Source organism: Temnothorax americanus, unplaced genomic scaffold (genome assembly GCF_048541705.1).
Source record: "Temnothorax americanus isolate GAGA-0224 unplaced genomic scaffold, ASM4854170v1 Scaffold259, whole genome shotgun sequence".
NCBI lineage: Eukaryota > Metazoa > Arthropoda > Insecta > Hymenoptera > Formicidae > Temnothorax > Temnothorax americanus.
The window spans coordinates 839-24867 of NW_027509400.1; the positions used below are offsets into that span (position 1 = coordinate 839).

A 24029-nucleotide genomic window follows, 5' to 3' on the forward strand; every position below is an offset into this window, starting at 1 on the left:
CGGCCTTACTAGGACCTAGGACATCCTCCCAGGGGGTCGGCGCCATCGTCCGGCGAACTCCCGGCGAAACACATTTTCGCCAGGAACTCGGCCATCCAATGGTCTTACTAGGACCTGGGACACCCTCCCAGGGGGTCGGCGTCAAGGTTAGACGAGTTCCCCGGGAAACGCATCTTTCCCGGGAACAAACGACGTAATCCGTCGCGAGAGGTCCTGGGACACCCGCCAAGGAGGGCGACGTCGAGCTCCGGCGAAGATCCCCAGGAAACGCACCATCTACGGGAACAGTGGCCCGGAACGACGATAAAAGGTCCCGAGAAACCGAGCCAGAGGGTCGGCGTCAACGGCCAACAACATCGACGTCACCCGGACATCTTCTACACGGAGAACACCCATATTCGGCACCGGGAGCATCTCCAGGGAGGTGCGCAAGGGTCGGCGCCGTCCGCGTCGAAAACTAATCGCGAGTGAAAACCTGGTGTAGCGGTGCCAAGGAGGGAAGGTTCTCGCACTGCGTTGCGCGTGGAAATTTCTACGGGAACCTTCTAGAACGGGCGTAAACGGGAGATGCGCAAAAGGGCACGCGAGAGGGTAGTGAAAATCATCGTGTTTTCGCGGGACCGCGCCAGATGTGCCGGCCGCAAACAATAGACGATCGAGAAAGTTTCGAGGAGTGGGAGCGATCCGGCATAAGTGGATAGCCCAAGCGAGAGCGACCGCTCGAGGCAGTCTCTCGGGTATAGCCGTGGCGAACACACGTATCACACTCTGTACGATCGGCATACGCGTTATACTTTACAACCGAGAACTCCCGCGTACTATCGCGTTAAATTACTCGTCTTAACTAACAGCGAGGGGCAATTAATTGCCAAATACAATCAAGTGTAAGCAATAATACGCGAGTTGAAATTTGGAACATTGTTAATTAACGGAAGTGCAATTATCGAGTATATAACAACCACGGGCATTGGGTCACGCGGATACGGAATATTGTGCGGACATTATTAATCATTGTATTTAACCACCGAATACTCGTTCGTTAATACTGCGCACGAACATTGTATAATAGAGTGATGATCATAGCCGAGTGCTGATCATAGTTAACAATCGTGGGACATAGAGTCTTCCAATCGGAATAATTATCTGGAATAAAAGCATCGTGACGACTAAACAAATAAGCCGAAATACGCAAATCGAATAATTGTGTAACTTTATTGAAATAAAGCGACGTTCACACCGAGGCGAGAATCTCGCGTTGTGAGACACCTTTATGATATTGTGAAACGGCCTGTAACGTTGAAATGATGATTAGGAATTAAAGATTAATTAATTCTGAAACAAATTCTCCTGATTAATTATAAAAAATTATCGATACTTACCTTCTACTTATTTTGTCCTTCGGCGATGATCCAACGTTGGCCAGCGGCAATCCGGTATGCGATGTAAAGCGAGGATCCGGGGAAGCAGAGCAGCAACAAAGCAGCGGTCCATCCGAGGCAGGAACCTGAAAGAAAAGAAGCGGATTAGTACATAATTAAAACATAATTAACGGGACTTACCCTTATCTGGTATGCGAGGTAAAGCGAGGATCCAGAGACGGGTAACGGCAACGGCGATCCATTTCGGGCGTCGATCTGCAACAAAACCATGAAATAATTATCACATATTTATTTTATAATTACTTACCTCTATCTGGTATGCGATGTAAAGCGAGGATCCAGGGATGAGAGGCAGCAACGGTGATCCATCAGGGACATCCTTCTGAAACAAATAAATCCTATTAGCGTCTTGCAAATAATCGGGGCGTTGGTGCAAACTTACCTCCTCGGTAGACTAAGGTAAAACCGAGTGGCGACCGTTCGATAGGAATATTATCCGCCGGAATCGGGCTCAACTCGTGCCGTCCGGTCACAACCTAATGTACCGACATTAAGGCCGGTTTTCACACGCAATGATTAGTGGCGCCAACTGACTGGCATTCATTGGCGCCAGAACTAACTGGCAAACTTACAAGTGTTTACACAGTGATTGGCGTATAATATGGAAAATATTTAACATTTATTAAACACACAGTAAATGACAACAACCATATAACCTCAAATTTTGAGGTTATATGCTTTGGCCAATAACCGCCAGTAAACGCCACATTACTAGCGCCAGTTTGCATCAAGTGTTTACACTTGCATTTTTACTGGCATTAGTCGACTGGCGCGGCCTGGCACCACCAATCATTGCGTGTGAAAACCGGCCTTTAGTCGCGACGAGGGAAAAACGGGCGCTCGGAGGACGTACGGCGGAGGGGTCGGACCACGGTCGTATACACAGGTCTGGCAACTCCGGTGGTGGGGGGTGACTCACTTATTGAAGCTAGTCGGGCTACTAGATCGCAACGACAGCGGCGGCCAGGCAATGAATTACAAAACGCGCCAAATTTAAGTACGGTTATAACGAGACAAATAAAGAACGCGATGCTGACTGGCAGGAAATAAATTCGTAGTACATGCAGGCGAGCACGATAAATATGACCGAGTCTTAGTATACCGTGATTTTAAATAACGTTTAGTCGAGTGTTTTTATCTACGGCATGAGACATTTTGATGATATTAGTGTCCGATTCCGGATGAATCATTGATATAATTTTAACATTATTTACTCATAAATAATGTTTAAATTATATCATATTTGAAAAAAAAAACACATTTCAGGTTTACATGGTAAAGAAAAAAGTACAATATAACATTATCATATAAAGAGCAGTTTATTAATTCGTCAATTTTGACAGCTTTTTTTACAACAAATTTTTTACTTAATTTTAAGTTTTGTTGATGAGCGTGTTGCCTTATCCTTAACCGAATGTAATAGACTAATGCAAAGGATAATATGTCAGAAGCGTGCTCTTTGCACGGAAACGTAAAATCATAAGTTGTAATAACTTCATCGAACGTTAACTCAAAAACATCCACATGATATGCATATTTTGCGAAGCATGCTTCTACGTGACGGATGAGATTAAAAAATTTAAGATTGGCGTGAATCAAGCCACCACGAGTTTTCATATCTATCAGTTTCGTTGCCGCGTTCGATACTGAAGCTCGACTGCAGGAATTAATTTTCACAGCTTTTATACAGGTATCGCACGAGTTATAAATTTTTAGGACCTGCTTGCACAGATATCCTAAAATTAAAATCGAATGGCATCAGCAAATTGTTCAAAAGCTTGAAATGGCAACTTGAGAGCAAAAAACATATATAACTACCATAGCAGAGAGTAGAGAGTTTGCCATCACTACTTTAAGGCCCGATTGCTCAATGTAGATTAACTTTAAACTCGGTTTAACTTACTTTATCCTTTTTTAGTTTGAAGAATTAGAAAAAGATAAAAATCAAATTAAACCAAGTTTAAAGTTAATTTACATTGCAATCGGACCTTAAGTTAATGTTATACGATTAAGGTGACTTGATACAAGTCCGTCAGTAACGCAACTGAAGTTAAATTTTCGTAAAGTTAATTTTTATAATACGGAAAAAAAGCCAAAGAACGATAATTAATCCGTCACATAATTAATCCGTTAATTGTCCCACAGTAAGAACCTTGCCGAAAATCAAAATTGAAAAATGCAGCTATATCTCTTGTCCCCGTCAGATCACCTTAAATGAAGCATAGAAGCGTAACTACTACATACAACTATATACTATATACTATTGCGCACTCATAGCTAAGACATTACAATAATAATAAATGTTAATGCGTTTGAAAGTTACCAACGGGTTAGTTACGTGTGAAGCAGCGTACAGAAAGTTAGTTAAAAAAAGAAACCTGTAACGTAATATATGATACAGTCAAGAATGGGAGAAAGGACATCATCAGGATCAGGGGTATATTCAATTATGTCGTCGGCCTCCCAATTCTCATACTCCAAGCTTGCATCCAATTTTTCTTTTATTTGTCGACGATATTTTGCAAATTTTGCCTCGTTGTTCTCTCCGTATATTGTTTTTAATTCAGCCAGAGATACCAACATCTGCGGTGTTTGGGGCGTTTTGTCGGAAATGGTACAGTTACCGTATTTCGGTGGTTTTATTACGCTATATATTGACAGCAATTTGTAGAGCTGCAGGAACGTAGGACAGTTGGGATGATCGTTGCAGCCTGCAGCTTGCCGTATAGTACCGAAAAATTTCTGAAACAGATAAACAACACATACATAGAGAATCTTTCTAGAGCATTAACGTTTCGGTGAGTTTTTATCTATTTTTACACGGTAAGTATTGTTTCTTTGCAGATCAACTGTTACCTCCAAGTTGTCTTGATTAATTTTCTCCGTGAGCACATACTGGAAATCGAAGTTATACGTAAGATAACGACACATATCCAGTGTAGATGTGATAGAAACTCTCCATCCTTCGGCCGTCTCTGTCGTTAAAAATTCGTCTTGCAATATATCGCCTTTCTTTGCAGCTAATTCCCATCTGTTCAACCATTCTAATGAATCTTCCAACACCTGTAAATAACAATAATCAAAATGTATGGATAATCAACATATTGATGATCGTGAGACATTGTCTCGCATGGTAATCCTATGACATTGTGCATTTCTTAACTCCGCAATAATCTGAATTCTTAAATATTGACATTACTTACCTTAAAGTCTTTAGATAACGGGGTAAGTCCTTCGTTGGGAGATTTACGATTTAGTGCGTCAAACAGATTATTCATGCGCTTGCAAAACGCAATTGTTTCTTCGCACCCATGAAGCTTTTCGCATTTCTGTGATAAATAAAAATCCAAGCCATCGGCCATGGAGTTATTAAAAATCTGCAATTGAAAGAAAATAACGTTAGCAGTAACAAATAAGTAGTAACAAAAAGTAGTGTTACAATAGTTGCTAATTAAAACTAACCCTTAAGGGGTCATTCTACATTGACGGCTCAAAAGCTTTACTATTTTTAACAATTTCTTTCGCAGTAAATACACCATATAATAAAATAAATCTTTTTGTTATTTAAGAGTGTCCTAATAAATCCCAAAAAGATTCATTTTATTACACAGTAAAAAATTTTGTGTCAATGGAAGTCCACTGAATTTTGTGTTAAAATAACTCATTCGTCGTGTTATTTTAACACAAAATTGAGTGGACTTCCATTGACACATAATTTTTTACTGTGTATATGGTGTATTTACTGTAAAAAAAATTGTTAAAAATAGCTAGTCGTCAAAGTAGAATGACTCCTTAACAATGAGAAAATAAAATAGATATACATGGCGGAGACGTCACTCGCTCACACACACGCACACGCACGCACGAACACACACACACATACACACAGTGTGTCTAATAAGATCACCCTAAAAAGAATTAAGTAAATAAATGAATACCTGAGTCGCGAGTCGAACCCTCATTTTTGCGGTATTGTCGAGGTGGACGTGTCTCTTAGTTATTTTTGGGCATGCTCTGACATTTGCCGAAAACTGACTATCGAGCTCGAACAAAGCTTCAAAAAACTTCCATTGGATGTAGCTATCCGTTGAATTGATCTGCGAAACAGTTAATTATATAAGACTTCAGTTTTTTTTTACGTTTATTTTAGGTTCTTTGTAGTAATAATTCTTATCAGAACTTACTCGCAATTTCTTATTATAGAGCCGGTTCCAAGAAGTCTTCATTAGATGTGGCACATCAGAAAATACGAATACTTTACGTTCGCTGTCCAATGGGTGGCTAAACCATGTTTTTGTGTTTTCGATGGAGCCATTAATGCCCAATAACGACCACATCTTTTTATTCGTTGATGCACCGTCAGCAATGACCCTCTCTTCGAGATACACGATGGCTTTTATCACTAACATGGCGAGTTGCTCCCCTATTACAGGATTCTTTGATGCAAAAACCGCAATAGGCTGGGTATGTTTGTCGGCAACAGGTTGGAACATGAAAACCAGACCGTGCGTCGCCTGATCTTCGATGTCCGTAGATTGTGGCCCGTCATCGCCGAAGTCTGTTAGTCCGACGTAAGTGAGATTCTTCGCGCACACTCCGATAGATCTTCTCAAATTAATCTCGTCCAAAAGAAGCACACCGTGGCGCTGCAGAAGGTTTTTACGTTCAAAATGTTTCTGAAGAAATTTCGAGAAGTCCTTGTCGAAACCGCATTTCACGTTAATCAACAAGAAATAACTGCGGATCATACGAGCGCACGGTAGCGGGATAACATTATTCTTCCGTAAAAATTCGTAACAGCTCGGTGAACGGATGTGCATGAACACACATAGCATGATCCACTCCTCCGTGTACCTACGACCCTTAACGTCTTTCTTTGTGGCAGCTGCGATTATTTCTTTGAGAGCAGTTCTTTGAGCCACTGGAATGTTCAATTCTGAGCACTTCTTTTGTAAATCTTCATTGGACATTCTCGCTAATTCTTCTTTGTTATCTTCTAACGATCGCAGTAGCAATTGAACTCGTGCCTTAGCTCGATTTATCTTACGTCTTTCATTATTATATTTTTTCCGCATTGCCATCACTTTATATTTCTCGACTGGGTTTGAAGTGCTCCGAATGCGAAGCAGCGTTTTGCGCTTATTAAACCTTACTTCTTTTTGTAACTGCAGTTTTCTTAGATAACTGCAATTATCACACCTCTTTTTTTTGTGATGAGAGAACATTTCTTGTGGTGCCATTGCTCAACGGGATCTTGAAACACATGGTCAACTTGTAGATGGTGAATATCAACGGAGCCTATATATGCCACTGCATACTTTCATCATTTGGAATTTTTGTAATATTTTGGGCAGTAGTCTTATTTCATCCAAGCTTCGAACGACATTTGCTTGTTCCGTGTCAAAGGGACGTCCGAAAATGTAGTAATTCAGTACTTTATCAGGTTGAAGGACTATACACTTCAGCTGTATTATTGGATGATCTTTATTATTGTCCTTGGTTATCGTTCCACCATAGGAGACTGTTGCCGCTTTCTTTCAACTCTGTTATACTCCACGATGCAGGTACTTCAGCTAAATACCCCACGTTTTCACGAATACCTGTAATAACGTATTAACTAAATTTTGTCAACAATTACTGGACGTCGCTGAAATGGAAAACGCTCGTGTGCATGTGTTGTGTATGTGTGACTTGGACATCGAGATTGGAAACATTTTGTCAATTTCGTCACGATTATTGCCCCAACGGTCGTATATTAAGATAATAATCTGCGAATGCGATCTTATATTTGTCTATGTAATCGCGGTTTCGATTGCAAATTCAGAGATTGCACTATTGTACTATTGTACTATTGCTTATGCACCGGCGATATTAGATTGTCTCGCATATCGTTAATGTTGCCCGCGTTATTACGTTTCTCGTTTATGATATATATATATATATATCATAAGTATATATAAGTATATATATATATATATATATATACTTTAGTATATATATATAAATATATATATATATACTAAAAATATCCAATGCAATGTTACGGAATAATAGAAACGGGCCTCGGTTGTACGCGGTGCTCTCAGCGCACACGTACACGGCACGCACTTGTGTGCGGCATGCGAGAGTCACCACACTGGGTTGCGTTCCAAAATTCACTCTGGGTAACTAAAATCTATAGTTTACGTCACGTACAACTAGAGTGAATTTTGGAACGCAGCCCTGTAGCAGCCTCGATCATATCAGCTGACAATCAGAACGAGAAAGAAGAAACGATATATTTTCTCTCGCTCACGCGGCCACGTGCTGCAGTCGCAGTGTTGCTGGACGCATCGGTAGCATGCGATAGCATGCTGATCGACGAGAGGTTATGAGCATGACATGAGGTTATGAACTGTCATGACTTATGACAGTTATAACTGAATGTCTCTTGTACTTCATTGTGCGTCACTGACGCACGCATACACGTAAGAAGTGTTAGAAGAAGTAGTAACAAGTGTGAGAGTGTGTGCGCAAAAGAAAACGGCAGCGATATGATGGCTGTCAGCTGAGATGCTATACTCGCAACGACAGGTTTTGCTATCTGGGATATTGTAAAAGTGGCCTGGTTATTTTTAATAAGTGCCAGAGGTGTCAATCGTGGCTAAGTACATTTAATTAGTTTTAGATCGTGGGCTAGCTAATTTTAATTCAGTGTCAGAGGCGTTTATTGTGTAACGATGCACCCCGTGCGCTAAGCATCGTTCCCGGCCAACGACCGCCGGATGCCGCCCGACCGACGACCAGTCGGGCGAAGACCAGGGCGCGATGAGTCCACATTTTTAATGCAATTTCAAACGCACCGTGTGCGCGGGCCAAGCGCGGCACCAGTGCCTCCCGACGAGCGACGACGGCAGCCGAGCCGCCCCGAGGACGAGCGCGGCGCCGCGCCGCCCCACCACAGCGCGACGATCGGCGCTCCTCGCGAACCCGCCGCGCCGGGCGGATATATAAACCGCCGCTACGGCGAGAAAGACAGACTTTGTCGAGAAGCTCCGCTTCTTCCAGACGAAACCTATCCCGACTCCCAGGAAACACACCAAACGAGGTCCGGTGCTCCGAGTCTCGACTGAGAGCTCTCAGGTGTTCCCGCACTCCTTCGAACCTGACTCCGAAGGCACGGTTACGCGGGGTCGAGCGTGCTCGGCCTCGCAACGAGGGCTCTCGCTGCCGCCGCCTCGGGGCCGGGGCTCCGGAAATCTTCCTACGCTACGCGTTCCCGCACGCATATCATCGCGATACCGCGACATCCGCGAGCCTCCAGGCATTATACCGCGTTCGTCGCTAAATACCGCGCCGTTATCAAGTGCACAGGCACTTCTTGTAAATATACCGCGTCCGCCTATATGTAATATACCGAGCCCGTGGAATACGTCTATGTAACGCCACCGCGTGCGTCGTTAAATACCGCGCCGTTATCAAGTGCAAAGGCACTTCCTGTAAATATACCGCGTCCGCCTATATGTAATATACCGAGCCCGTGGAATACGTCTATGTAACGCTACCGCGTGCGTCGTTAAATACCGCGCCGTTATCAAGTGCAAAGGCACTTCCTGTAAATATACCGCGTCCGCCCATATGTAATATACCGAGCCCGTGGAATCCGTCTATGTAACGCTACCGCGTCCGTCGTTAAATACCGCGCCGTTATCAAGTGCAAAAGCGCTTCCTGTAAATATACCGCGTCCGCTTATATGTAATACGTCTATGTAATATACCGAGCCCGTCGAGTAACGATACCGCGTTTGTCATCAAGTGCATCCGCACTACCTCATCGTTGTATATATCGCGTCAGCTCGGGCATATAATTAAACTGTGAATAAAACTACTGCATGTCTCACTAAATTGATTATTGTCTCTGGGCCTGTCATCGGACTCCTGATCCCGCACACCAGTCCGCGTTCGATAAAGTCAGGCCGTTACAATTGTGAGCTGACTACTAATAAAATGTCACAAGCATCAATTCTGGCGTTACTGACATAATAAAATGCCAGAGGTGTCAATCGAGGCTGGCTAGATTTAATTAGTTTCAGAGGCGTTAATCGTGGGCTGGCTAATTTTAATTCAGTGTCAGAGGCGTTGATCGTGAGCTGACTACTGATGAAATGTCACAAGCGTCAATTCTGGCGTTACTGACAAAATAAAATGCCAGAGGTGTCAATCGTGGGCTGGCTAAATTTAATTAGTTTCAGAAGCGTTAATCGTGGGCTGGCTAATTTTAATTCAGTGTCAGAGGCGTTGATCGTGAGCTGACTACTGATAAAATGTCACAAGCGTCAATTCTGGCGTTACTGACAAAATAAAATTCCAGTGGTGTCAATCGAGGCTGGCTAGATTTAATTAGTTTCAGAGGCGTTAATCGTGGGCTGGCTAATTTTAATTCAGTGTCAGAGGCGTTGATCGTGAGCTGACTACTGATAAAATGTCACAAGCGTCAATTCTGGCGTTTCTGACATAATAAAATCCCAGAGGTGTCAATCGTGGGCTGGCTAGATTTAATTAGTTTCAAAGGCGTTAATCGTGGGCTGGCTAGATTTAATTAGTTTCAAAGGCGTTAATCGTGGGCTGGCTAATTTTAATTCAGTGTCAGAGGCGTTGATCGTGAGCTGACTACTGATAAAATGTCACAAGCGTCAATTCTGGCGTTACTGACAAAATAAAATGCCAGAGGTGTCAATCGTGGGCTGGCTAGATTTAATTAGTTTCAGAGGCGTTAATCGTGGGCTGGCTAATTTTAATTTAGTGTCAGAGGCGTTGATCGTGAGCTGACTACTGATAAAATGTCACAAGCGTCAATTCTGGCGTTACTGACATAATAAAATGCTAGAGGTGTCAATCGAGGCTGGCTAGATTTAATTAGTTTCAGAGGCGTTAATCGTGGGCTGGCTAATTTTAATTCAGTGTCAGAGGCGTTAATCGTGAGCTGACTACTGTTAAAATGTCAAAAGCGTCTATTTTGACGGTTGAAAAAAAATGTACTGTAAATATATTGGTCATTTTGTATTATAAATATATAAATAGTACATATATATGTGACATTGTACGTCAAGTGGCCCCTCCCTCTGTCCAAAAATTGAAGCAACTTTAAATATGGTATGTGGGCTTAAAATGTTCGTATAAGCGAGGGCTTTCGAAATTTGAGTGGCCTTTTTGAAAAACTCCATAACCCCATGACTCCATAAGCAAAATAACCCAAAAACCTGATGAAGTGATCTTACAATATGATTTATACGACTTGTCTCATCTCAATAATCGCTTTAATTAAGCTGTTGGGCCCTAAAACCCTCATGAACTATTAACCCACCGACCCCTTGATCTTATAACCTTCAAAACCCCATAATCCCATAACCACCGCGTAAGCTCAAACAGAAGTGCGCGATTAATAAATTTTGACTGTGTCGTGTCGGGTGCGCTAAGTGAAAATGCCTGACGAAATAGAAAGTGATTTTATAAAGCAATTGTTTGCCTTACAGCAACAATTTTAAACAGTTATTGGAGCAGCAACAGCAGTGGATGAACACTGTGCTTAGCAGCAGCGCAACCGCCAGTAACAGGGATTACAGAATTACGGTGGTATAGAAAGATAATCAAAGTGCAATGATTTCGATTATAGGGGTTTAGAAGCTTATGGGGCTATATGGTTATGGGGTTATGGGGTTATGGGGTTTTGAGGGTTATAAAATCAAGGGGTCATGGGGTTAATAGTTCATGAGGGTTTTAGGGCCAAACAGCTTAATTAAAGCGATTATTGAGATGAGACAAGTCGTATAAATCATATTGTAAGATCACTTTATCAGGTTTTTGGGTTATTTTGCTTATGGGGTCATGGGGTTATGGAGTTTTTCAAAAAACCACTCAAATTTCGAAAGCCCTCGCTTATACGAACATTTTAAGCCCACATTTAATATTTAGGGTCGCTTCAATTTTTGGGCGACCCTAGAGGGGCCACTTGACGTGGAATGTCACATATATATATCCAATACATGATATACATATATATATATTTGAAAATTATCTAATGCAATGTTACGGAATAATAGAAACGCGCCTCGGTTATACGCGGTGCTCTCAGCGCACACGTACATGGCATGCACTTGTGTGCGGTACAGAGTCATGTCACACACATGCTACCGAGGCCGTCGCGTCGGTAGCAAAAAATAAAAATATCGACATATTAATTATTTTTTATTCCAATCCCTACCACCCTGTGGTACGGCGCTGTAATTCGCGTTAGAGTTCGCCGGTCTTCTTTACCGACGCCAATCGAGTTCGGCTATGGCTCCAGTATCCCCTTAAGAGGATTATTCGGTTGCACATAGTATTCGTTAGCGTTTTTTAAACTTTTATTATCTACCATCTCATCAATTTTTATGCTTTCTTCATAAACGTCCGTATTTTTCATGCTGGGATTCTGTACATTATCGCTCGTACTGTTATATTGTAACCTAACATTAGACAAATAATCAACTTGTGACATGTTGTCCGATATCAAATTGTCACCACTTGAATCTTTTGTAATATTCAATTCTTTTGTAATACTCGAGTCTCCAAAAAAATTATTTTTGTACTTTATATAAATGTATGCGTTTTGATTTGCAGATTCTTCTAAAATATCTTTGAAAAAACAATTTCCTTTAATAGATTTTTTTGACATATTAATTTTACACTTTATATCAGTATGTGCGTTCTGATTTGCAGATTTTTTTACAATATCTTTGGAAAAACAGTTTTCTTCAATAGATTCTTTTGATTTTAATGTAAATTTTGCTGAAGCTTCTTTAATGCGGCCATCTAAATAATCTATGTGACTAAAAACAAATTTATCAACTTTCTTAGGCAATTCATTTTTAAAAGCTTGTTTTTTAATATTTGCGAATTCTGATTCAACCCTAAAAAATGTGGCGATGCAAATTTTTACACCAAAAAACGGTATCATTTTATCATTCCAAAGAAAAAGATAATACATTAAACGTTTGATATTTTTAGCAACTTCAGTATTATAATATGCGTTTAATGTTTCGCCATCGCAACACTGCAATGAAATGCTCGCAGCTTATTCATAAATTTTTGTTGACCACATTACCCATGTCTCAGATCATTGATCGTAAAAATCTTTTTCATCTATATCTTTTATTTCATTCTCTTCCGATTCTTCTATTTCTTCATTATTATCTTCGTCAATTTTAAAAGCTGGCATTTCTTTGATAATGAAATTTACATATTGAAATCGTGTCTGAGATAGAAGTGCTTCGCCGAAGTGCTTCCGATTCTGATCGGAAGTGAATGAATGACTCAGTGCTACAACTAAAACTGATTCCAAAAAATATTCTAAGTTTTCAATGTTATTTAATATGCGTTACAAATTGATCTTATAAAAAATTGTCGGAAGTAGATATATCAATAAGAGATCTACCCCGGGAGCTCCAAGGGGAGAGCGGGACGGGGAGAAGGACTCGAGGGCGAGGGGTCTGCCGGGGGGGGCGACTCGTTGGTGAAAAGGAGCGGGGGGGGAGGACGACTCGTTGGTGAGGGGGAGCGGGGGGGGGGGTCGGCGAGCGTGTCGAGACATGTTTATTAAATATTAATAAACATATCTCGTATTGACAAGAGGTACAGCCGAGGGTGGTCCGCGGGGGGGGAGAGGGGGTCGTCACTTTATCGGCGCAGGGGTATTACAAAGGCGCCGTTCGGCTGCTGCAATTTTATCGGCGAATATAAACAAAACAGCGAGTTAAGGCCGGTTTTCACACGCAATGATTGGTGGCGCCAGGCCGCGCCAGTCGACTAATGCCAGTAAAAATGCAAGTGTAAACACTTGATGCAAACTGGCGCTAGTAATGTGGCATTTATTGGCGGTTATTAGCCAAAGCATATAACCTCAAAATTTGAGGTTATATGGTTGTTGTCATTTACTGTGTGTTTAATAAATGTTAAATATTTTCCATATTATACGCCAATCACTGTGTAAACACTTGTGAGTTTGCCAGTTGGTTCTGGCGCCAATAAATGCTAGTCAGTTGGCGCCACTAATCATTGCGTGTGTAAACCGGCCTTTAGACACTTGACTCCGCAATGATCTCACCCTTCTAGAACATGCGAGCCACCATTCGGTTACGGCGTCTCACTACAAAAGCGAGCGTCGATGGCCCGACGACGGTTTGAAGATAAAATAGCCGAGGTAAACAATTGATAAAATTTGTCAGCGATGACGATTTAACCGTTGCGGAGTCCTCTTCATGTTTTTTTTCTAGGAAAAGCCGCTGCCGATTACGATTTAACCGTCGCGGTGGTATTCGGTTATGGCGCGGCATATTACAAAAAGCGAGCGCCGATATCCGGCTGCTGGAATGTATAAACAAAATATGTCTAACAATAATTATACGAACGCATAGCATCCGTTGTCGCCAGGATGATTATGGATCCACATCTTGTGGATCAGTCTTCGGCTAGTTTTCGCGACGCGAACGTTCATATTCGAGGGTGAAGTTTTTTGTGTCAAGTATTCAATACAGAAGAATATTTTTCACGATAAAGGAGATGACAATAATTCCGATATGGATCGCGAGTTAACGGACGACAGTGACTACTTCAGTGATGAAGACAACAATCATGAAGATTTCATCGATAGAATAGTGCTAAATTTACGTGTAGTGCCCGATTTGCATGAAGTGATAAAAAAACATTATCGCGAGTGGGACATTATATAACGTGCGCAACATGGAACGGATAATTAAAAAAAACGAATTGAAAAGAAAAAGTGATCTTAACGAGTATATAACCTCTTTAGGCTATGATCACTATTTAATAAACGATATCGCCGATGCTTTGAAGAATAATGTGCGAGACGAAAGACTGAGGGATGTGCGACAAATAACGCCGGTACAATTTCTTCGCGATCGCGAACTAGGTATACGCGGAACCAGTGAACGCTTTGCTAGACAAGGAATCGTTATCGAAACCGAGTCTCCTTATGACTGGAACGTGAGACAAAAAGTGTATCAACGACTGCTGGACGAGTGCGTTAGCGAGGAAGAAAGATGTGCTGACGTGCCGTATTACTTTAAACCGCGCTATTGGGACTATCACTTTTGGGCGATTGAAATTTTTCGGAAGATCGAGGATGGTGGTTGTGAAGCACTGTACATTAAGATTCATACAGGTATTGGGAAGTACGTTGAATTATTGGTGATGAACAATTCGGCACATATGTATATGTATCATGACCTCAATAATCCTAATCATCTATTGATGCTTCAAAGAACCTTCGAACGTGACCGTGATGATATTGATAATTGGGAGCTTAATCATTTTAATACCCCCTACTTCTTTCTTTATCTATTTATGTCTGCGCACTATGTCGTTCAATAATGCAAACGATATTGTTCAGCGTGCGATCGAGTCACGTGCAAGTGCTCCATCGAAGAATGTGACGTGATTTAAAAAAAAGAAAGTATTAAAAAAAAACATGGAACATCTTGACAAAACGGAACGCGACCTGGTTGAAGGATCCAACCAAATCGCTACCTTGGACGAATATCTCGCATGGGAACAGCGATGCCAGAAGTTTATTGAGCAGCTCGAAGAAGACTGTCGTTCCAAACGTCCGCGGGTCTCAGACGGCTTTCAAACTGTCGGAAACAGGTCATCTTTAGTGGCAAGAATCGCGCGACTCGATGGTGCGAAGAATCTATTACAGAGACGGTTCGTACATATCGGTGGTGAGCACGCGGCGGGCAGTAGTAGCGGTAACGAAAACGCGGAAAGACTCGTTTGGCGAGAGATTGATGCCGCGTTCGAATGGCGTGTATTGACCGGTGCGGTTATAAATATCAATTACATCGAACCGCGAAAATTTCTCGAAGACGCCGAAGTCATCGTGCTCGATCGTGTGCGGAACGTCATGCAAAGACACGCATGTGTAAAGATAAACACTGTGTTCAACGGCGAGTTTGTGACGGGTGACAAACGTGCGAACTAAAGTGTCAGCACGGGAAACCGTGAACTCTTTCATGCGTCCGATCTGCGCGAGTGGTACGAGCGACACGTTATCGAGCCTACTTTATCGCGTCTCGAAGAGTTTCAGGAACGCGATAGCGGATGGGCGTTGTCGCGTATACTCAATTTGACAGTGAACGTAAACAAGTACAATCCTTTGCGCGCGGGATGTTACATCAATTTACCGCAAAAAATTAAATCGAAAAAAGCGGTGATCAACGTGCAATTGATGGACAATGCGTGCTTCGCGTGGTCAGTGGTGGCTGCTTTACATCTAGCCGAAAGACATTCAGAACGGGAATCCTCGTACCCTGATTACAAAAATATATTAAATTTGCAAGGCATTGAGTTTCCAATGACTTTGAAACAGATTAAAAAGTTCGAACGACTTAACGATATATCCATCAATGTGTATACCATCGAGGGAGAGAAGACGCCAACCGTTCGCCCGATACGGTTCACCGACCGGAAGAAAGAAAAGCACGTAAATCTGCTGTACGTGCAGGACCCGCGAGACGACGTGGGACATTTCGCGTGGATAAAAAATCTATCCCGCCTCGTGAGCTCGCAATTGAGCAGGTACAATGGTCGGAAATACATTTGCGATCGGTGAGTACTTATACTCCTTTTAATAAAATTATAAAATATTTTATTTTTTATTTAATAATTTTCAAAATTGTGTTTTTTTTTGCAGATGTTTACATTTTCATTCGAGCGAGAAATTGGAAGCCCACGGAGCAGACTGCCGAGAGATAAACAACTGTGCCATCCGACTACCGAGCGAGGACGACAAGTGGCTGAGATTCAAGAATCACAGCAGGAAGGAACGAGTTCCATATGTCGTATACGCCGACCTGGAATGTACCCTCGAGAAGACGGATGCGGATCCGACAACGTCCACATACACGTCTCAACATCATCGGGTATTTAGCATAGGATATTACGTGCGGTGCTTGTACGACGACTCGTTATCCGCGTATCGGTTTCGTCGCGATAAGGATTGCGTCGCGTGGTTCGCCGAGGAACTAAGACGTTTAGCACATGACGTAAAAAACATCTTGTCCGATAATATACCCATGGCGGATTTCACGCGAGACGAGTGGAAAAAATTTAACAGCGCAACGCACTGTAACGTGTGCAAAAAACCGTTCGAGCCAGACGACGTGCGAGTACGCGATCACTGTCACTTGACCGGCAATTATCGAGGTCCCGCGCATTCTAATTGTAACTTAAATTATAAAAATTCTCACTTTATTCCCATAGTATTTCATAATTTATCGGGTTACGACGCGCATTTTATTATCAAGGAAATAGCTACAGCCTACGAAGGACGCGTAGACTTACTTCCAATCACGAAGAAAAAATACATTTCATTTACGAAAAACGTCAAAAGCACTGAGGATAAAAACTACCAAAATTGCATCAAATTAAGATTCATCGACTCGTACAAATTTCTTAGCACGAGTGTCGAAAAATTAGCACCCTTCCTCGATAAGGATAAGTTAAAAATTATACGTTCAAAATTTTCCGCGTTATCCGACCAAGATTTTGAATTATTGACGCGAAAAGGTGTCTTTCCGTACGAGTACATTGACTGCGTCGAAAAGTTGGAGGATGCGTGTTTACCATCGCGCGACTCGTTTTACAGTTCATTGACAGGCGACACCGTATCCGAGAGCGATTACGCGCACGCCGTCAACGTCTGGCAGCGGTTCTCCATTCGAACGCTCGGTGACTACAGCGATCTGTATCTAAAGATCGATATCTTGCTGTTGGCCGATATCTTTGAAAATTTTCGCGATAGCTGCGTCGCGAGTTATGGACTCGATCCGGCGTATTATTACACTCTACCGGGGTTTACGTGGGACGCTATGTTGAAGCATACGGGTATCAATTTCGAACTGCTCACGGACATTGACATGGTCATGTTCATCGAACGCGGTATACGCGGTGGTCTGAGTCAATGTTCCGGCAGATACGCGCTGGCCAATAACAGGTACATGCAATCTTACGATACATCGAAACCATCGTCATACCTGATGTATTTCGACGTAAACAACTTGTACGGCTGGGCAATGTGTCAACCATGCCTTATGCAAACTTTCGATGGGTCGAAGACGTCTCGAATTTCGAGTTTAGCGCGATCGCTTTGGATTCGCCCACGGGTTACATTCTCGAAGTCGATCTAGAGTATCCGCAGAATAAACACGACGTGCACGCTGACCTACCGTTCAGTCCGACGCGCGATAAACCACCCGGCAAACGGCAGGACAAACTTCTCGCCACGCTGTACGATAAGAAGCGTCATACACTACCGCAACCTACAGCAATGCACGCGCCACGGTCTTCGCGTCACAAAAATTCATCGCGTATTGCAATTCGCTCAATCTCCATGGCTTTGCAATTATATCGAACTTAATACAAAATTCAGAATACTGGCCGAAAACGATTTCGAGAAAAATCTGTATAAATTGATGAACAACGCGGTTTTCGGGAAAACGATGGAGAACGTTCGAAATCACGTCGATGTAAAATTAGTGACAAAGTGGAACGGTAGATACGGCGCGGAGGCACTGATCTCGAAACCAAATTTTAACAGCAGGAGCGTTTTTTCAGAAAATCTGAAAGCCGTCAAACTGCGAAAACTAAATTTGACAAACCTATTTAGGTCGGCATGTGCAATCTCGACATATCGAAAGTCTGTTTGTACGAATTTCATCACGAGTACATGTCTCCCTTGTATCGCGACAAGTGTAGAATTATGTATACCGATACGGACAGTCTGATATACTACATCGAGTGCGAAAATGTGTACGAGAACGTGAAACGCGATATCGCTAGATTCGACACGAGCGATTACGCGATCGACAACGCGTACAGTATAACGCTCGAGAACAAAAAAGTGCCGGGCTTGATGAAGGACGAGAATAACGGTGCGATCATGACCGAATTCGTCGGACTCAGGGCGAAAATGTATGCCTTGCGAGTGGATGGTAAGAAAGACTGTAGAAAAGCGATAGGTGTCAAGAGCAACGTCGTAGCCAGGTCGATAACGTTCGACGATTACACGAGATGTCTGCGAGACAAAATTGAAATGAAGCAACAGCAGGCTTGCATAAGGTCCGAAAAACACGAGGTGTACACCGTATCCGAAACAAAAATCGCTCTGAGTCCGTACGACGACAAGCGATACATTATACCTAATTCGACCGATACGTTACCGTGGGGACATTACCAAATACCTGTGTAACGTGTGTATTGTATAACGTATGTATTGTATAACGTATGTATAGTATAACGTATGTATAGTATATGTATGTAACGTAATATATAATGTAGTAGTAGTAGTATGACGTATGTATGTCGTATAACGCATGAATGTACGAATGTATGAATGTAGTATAACGTAACGTATTGTAATTATATTACAGTATTGGAAAAAATAGTAATAAAGATATTACATATGTGTATTTCATATTTTTTTTACGTACTTTATATGTATTGCATATTTCAAACATTTTACATGTATTACATATTAGATATTGCATTTTTTATGTTAAGAATAAAAATACAGTTTACACGAATTAAATAACATTGTTCTTGTGTATCCATGAGTTGTGCGATCCATCGAATCCCAGCCATTTAACGTAAACCTCGTCGCCCCTCCTGCGCAGTACTTTCTCCACGAGATACACGTCTGGATAAGTCGCGCGATGCAACTCGTGCTCGTAGAACCCTCCAGAGACGGATTTTCCACGATAGTCCTCGAGTAAATAGGTTACGGGATTGGTACGCTGCACTTTAACGATTTTAAACACCTCGGTGGTCCAATTCGGTGTGTAGCTTTTCTCGAAAATTGTTTTGTATTTGCTAACGCGCACCGAGTCACCCACTTTGAATTTTGCCGGACCCGCGATCTTTATCGCGCTGTACACCGTAGCCAAGAGTCTTTCGGCTTTCGCGGGGGTAACGTCGACGGGTCGCATGCCGATGGTTCGATGCTTGCGCGCGTTGTAATCCGACACGAGTCGCGGCAACGCGTCGACCCACTTGTAATTTCCGTTGAGCGTATACATCTTCCACATGTTGTTCTTTAACGTACGATTGAATCGCTCGACGACCGACGCCTTCAACACCGAATACGTGGAATAATGATTGATGTCGTGTTTTCTCACAAGACGCACGTCGGTGTTGTAAAATTCCTTCCCCATGTCGGTTTGTAGATTACTAGGGCACCTCCCGCTGCGTCGAATTATCTCAGCGATAGCGTCGGCTGTCTCGCTGCCGCCTTTACCCTTGAGCGGCACGGCCCACGCGTACTTGCTCAACACATCGATGACGGTAAGTATGTAGTAGTAGCCTCCGTTGAAACACGAGTACGGACGCATCTCGACGATGTCAGCCTGCCACAGGTCGTCGTACCCTCGCACTATGACGTGTCTGCGGAGAAAATTTCTTCTTGCCGGAGCGTGCAGTTCGTCCACCAACCGTCGGTTTTCAATATTTTTATCCGCATCGGTCGATTTTAACGGTCTCATGTTTCGTTGTCGCCGTTTTTACTTCTAGTGCATCGTTCGTAGCAGTTTCCAAACAGTTTGTAACCGCTTCTGAACAGTTCGTAACCGCTTCTGAACCATTCGTAACCGCTTCTGAACCATTCGTGAATTGTTCGTTGTCGGTCGTCGTCGTCGTCAGTTAACTGCTTCTTACCACTCATCGTCGTCGTCGTCGTCGACGTTCTCTAGCCGTTTGTAGCCTTTCCTGTCTCCGCATAGTTCGCAGCTGTTTCTAAACTGCTCGTAATCGTTTTTAAGCTGTTTTTGAACCGTTCGACAACCGTCCGACAACCGTTCTCAAACCGCTAGACAGCCGTCCGACAACCGTTCTCGAGTCGATCGTTGCCGTTCCTCGCCGTCGTTAATGAACCGTTGCTTCTCTTCACTCGACGCCTTTCGATAGTCGTTTCTGCTGAACCGTTTGTCCATTCTTGTTCGTTGTCGCGTCCGATTCAACGGTAGTCGAATGGCGAAGCTTGTTTATCGCAGTCCGTAACGCTTGCAGATCCTTCTGGAACGCAGTCAGTTTCTCGTCTGATTCTTTTCGTTGATTGTTCAACATTTTAAAGAATTGATCAACGTACAGTTTGTTAACCGCGTCACCGTCAGTCTCAGGTTGCGCTACGCGACGAATCTTGCGCGACTTTGCGTCAAAGTCCGTGGCGGCGCGACACAGAGCGTTATTGCGCACGAAATTTCTCATTAATCCGCTCCATCGATGGTACGAAATGGCGTTCGTCGCGTCTCCGCTGTGCTCGAACAATCCAAATTTGTTGATCGGCATTTCGACGCTGATTGAACGGATCGCCGTCGCATGGTTTAATTTATAATAAGCCCGGCTTCGCGAAGTTCCTCGATGATCGACTTGATCTCGTTGTCGTGGGCATTGTTGCCAGCTTGACGCGAAGCGTCGAGCAATCGCAGACAATCCACCAGCTCGTTAGGGTCGTTCCAGTGCACGTAGTCGATCTTATTGTCGGTTAGCGTCATCGCGCAAGGCATGGATAATCCCTTTCCGGATTTTTTCTTCTTGGATTCGGTAGACATCAACGGTGAGATTACAAATCGATACTTGAATCCCACGTTGCCCTTTAGTCGCCCGAGAGGATCATGCTTGTATTTATGAGCATTCGTTGCCAACAATATGCTCCTGTACTTGATCTTATCGTCCTCCGTGTAGATCGCGTCATCGAGTATTTTTTTGAAGATCAACTCGTAAATACCGTGTGTGCCGGCGTATCGTACGCCGTCGATATAAATGTTATCCGCTTTGTCCACGTCAAAACTTTTATTACCGAGCATCAATTTATTATTGCCGAGATAAACGCTGTACGCTATGTCCATCGTTGGACAGGCGCCCAAAACATCTGCGATGTAAATTCGGCTCAGTGGACCCAAGTGATCTTCCAACGATTCTATAAACCATTTTCGACCCTCCGACGTTTGCAACCGATTATGAACGGTCGTCCTGATCGAGTCGTCCGTGGTTTCAAAAACATTCGCGGTTTCAAGAAATTCGGGACTTGTACGTTGCACGGTTCGCGTCGGTGTAGAGGTTATCGGTCGTTTCGATTGATCAGATTTACACGGTGTCGATGACAGATCCGGCCAGGAGTCTGATCGTTTCTTCTTTCTCTTCGGTGTAGCATCCTCCTCCTCCCCGCGCTGTTGAACGGATAGCGGTTCGATTTTCGCGTCAGCGTCGCTCTCCGTCGGCTCCTCTTTTTTCACCGCGATCAAGCTCGAGTTGTCAACGATCTTTTTCAACGGCCCGATGAGAGGTTTAAAGTGAGTGTCCAACTCAATGTCCTTCTCGATCTTACCGGTCTTCAAAGCGCGAAGTTTCTTGCGAATCGAATTACTCGTCTTTGCAATCTCTTTCACGACTTTCTCGCGTTCGCGAATATTCTCGCTTTTGTCGATCGCAGCCATCGCGGAACAAAAAGGCAGAGTGTCGATTTCTCTCTGTAATAACGCTAATGTTTCACCTCCGACGAGGTATCGGCAACGACTGATCGCTTTTACGGTATCGCGAACACGTTAAATCCTTTTCTGTATCGGCCGTTAGTAGGTTAGCAATGGGTTTTCCTGGCCCAGGGATCTCGGGTTGCGGTTAGTGGGATCGGGGGGGGCTTCGCTGACGCGGGGGGAGCGCCGTAAGCGGTGGGCGAGGGGGTCGAGGGACGGTGTAAAGTGTCACCGGAGGGGGGCTATGCGGGGGGAAGAGAAAACTGGGCGAGAGGGGAAGCGCGACGCGAGGGGAACACTGTACGTAAGGTTGGGTGTGGCAAGGCTGCCAACGGTGTTTCGGCGCGGGGCAGGGCTGCCAACGGGGGTTCGTTGCGGGGATTTGGGGCGTTTTCCGAGGGGGCGCTCGCGCCGTTACCGATCGTGTTTTTTTGGGGGCGGGAGAATCGCGGGCTAAATATACGTTTTGTTCGTTTGTTTATTTTCTTTCTCTCTTTTAATCGTCGTCGTCGCTCGCGCGCGTACGTTGTGCTTTTGCCGAGGGGGCGCTCGGAGCGGCGCTAGCGCCGTTACCGATTGTTTTGGAGAATCGTCGAGAGCCGATATATTTCTCGTTTGTTTTTTTTGTTTTGTTTTTTTCTTTTTTTTGTTTCTTCGGCGCGTCGTCGCTCGCGCGCGTTCGGGCGCGTCCGAACTCGTTCGAACTCGTTCGAGGTCGTTCCTCTGGACGTTACGGGGGTGGGGGTGGGGAGAACGACGCGTTCGAGGTGGTTCGTTTCGCGGGGGGGTCTCGCGCGCCTCCGTCGTTGTCGTGTTTTTTTTTTCTTATTTTACTCTCGGATCGAAGGTCGTTTCGATCCGCGTCGCGACGGGCAGGATGTGGTTTTCCTGCCCATCCCGACGTATCGAGATCGATGGGGATGACTCATCTGTTCGTTCGGTCGATTCGTACGATTCGCGATGATTTATTTTTAACGCGGTCGCTCTCGTCGTTTCCTCCTTTTGTTTTGCGGTTTTCCTCCTTTTGTTTTGTAGTTTTCCCACCCATCCCAACGTATCAAAATCGAGAGAGAGAGAGAGAGAGAGAGAGAGAGAGAGAGAGAGAGAGATGACTCGTCTCTTCGTTTGATCGATTCGTCCGATTCGCGATAATTTGTTTTTTTTAACGCGCGTTCGAACTCGTTCGCGGTCGCTCTCGTCGTTTCCTCCTTTAGTTTTTTCTTTTATTTTTTTCGTCGGAGGATGCGATGAGCGGTTGTTGTCATTCTGGGTTTTCTTTCGAAGAATGCTGCAAACGGTTGTCGTCATTCCGGAAAGAGCGCGTCCGGTAGGGGGGGTACGTTCTCCGTTGAGACGACGAACGGGGGTGGGGGGTATAAATTGAACGGGCGCGCGAACGGCGCGGCAAGCGATCATTTTCTACGAGGATTCTAGAGCGTGGTCGAGAGTTAATATATTTGTTAAAAAAAATACGGTATGGGAACGGACGGATCAGCAAAAAATGCGATAAAAATAATACCAAGTCCAAGATAGTGCCGGATGTGGTTTTCCGATCAGCCTCGTTGTATCGAGAGAGACTGAGAGAGAGACGATACCGCTCTTTTCGTTCACCCGAACCGTACGTTTCGCGAATAAATATTTTTTATCGCGCGTCCGAATTCGTTCAAGGTCGCTGTCGTCACATCCTCCTTTTGTTTTTCTCGAACGATGCGACGAGCGGTTGTCGTTTTTTTTCCGGGGAAAGAGTTTATCTCTGGGTATGGGAAACCAACGTTGAGATAACGAATGCGTATAAAATAAGTTTTGCTCGCGACGGCGCGGCATACGGTGACGCGGATTGACAAATGTATCGTGAGAGAGCGGTGCGAACCGATCGGAACGGGAATAAGTTGTTTTTTAATGCGGTATGAGCGACGAGTACGCGGAACTTTGTAAACCAACGTTCGATTCAGAAATCAGGAAACCGATCGTGAAAATCAGCGAACCGCTCGTGAGGAATTGTTGCAGATCGGATTCGTGGAGAATCGACGTA

At 43.8% G+C, this 24029-nt stretch overlaps 1 protein-coding gene across 1 annotated transcript; it reads left to right on the forward strand.

Moving 5' to 3' along the window:
* Positions 1-14032: 14032 nt before the first annotated feature.
* On the forward strand, positions 14033-16086 carry LOC143899135 (uncharacterized). The gene is made up of 3 exons (XM_077409136.1): positions 14033-14146; positions 14310-14647; positions 15459-16086. The coding sequence occupies exons 1-3, from the start codon at positions 14033-14035 to the stop codon at positions 16084-16086; spliced, it is 1080 nt and encodes a 359-aa protein (XP_077265262.1).
* Positions 16087-24029: the final 7943 nt, after the last annotated feature.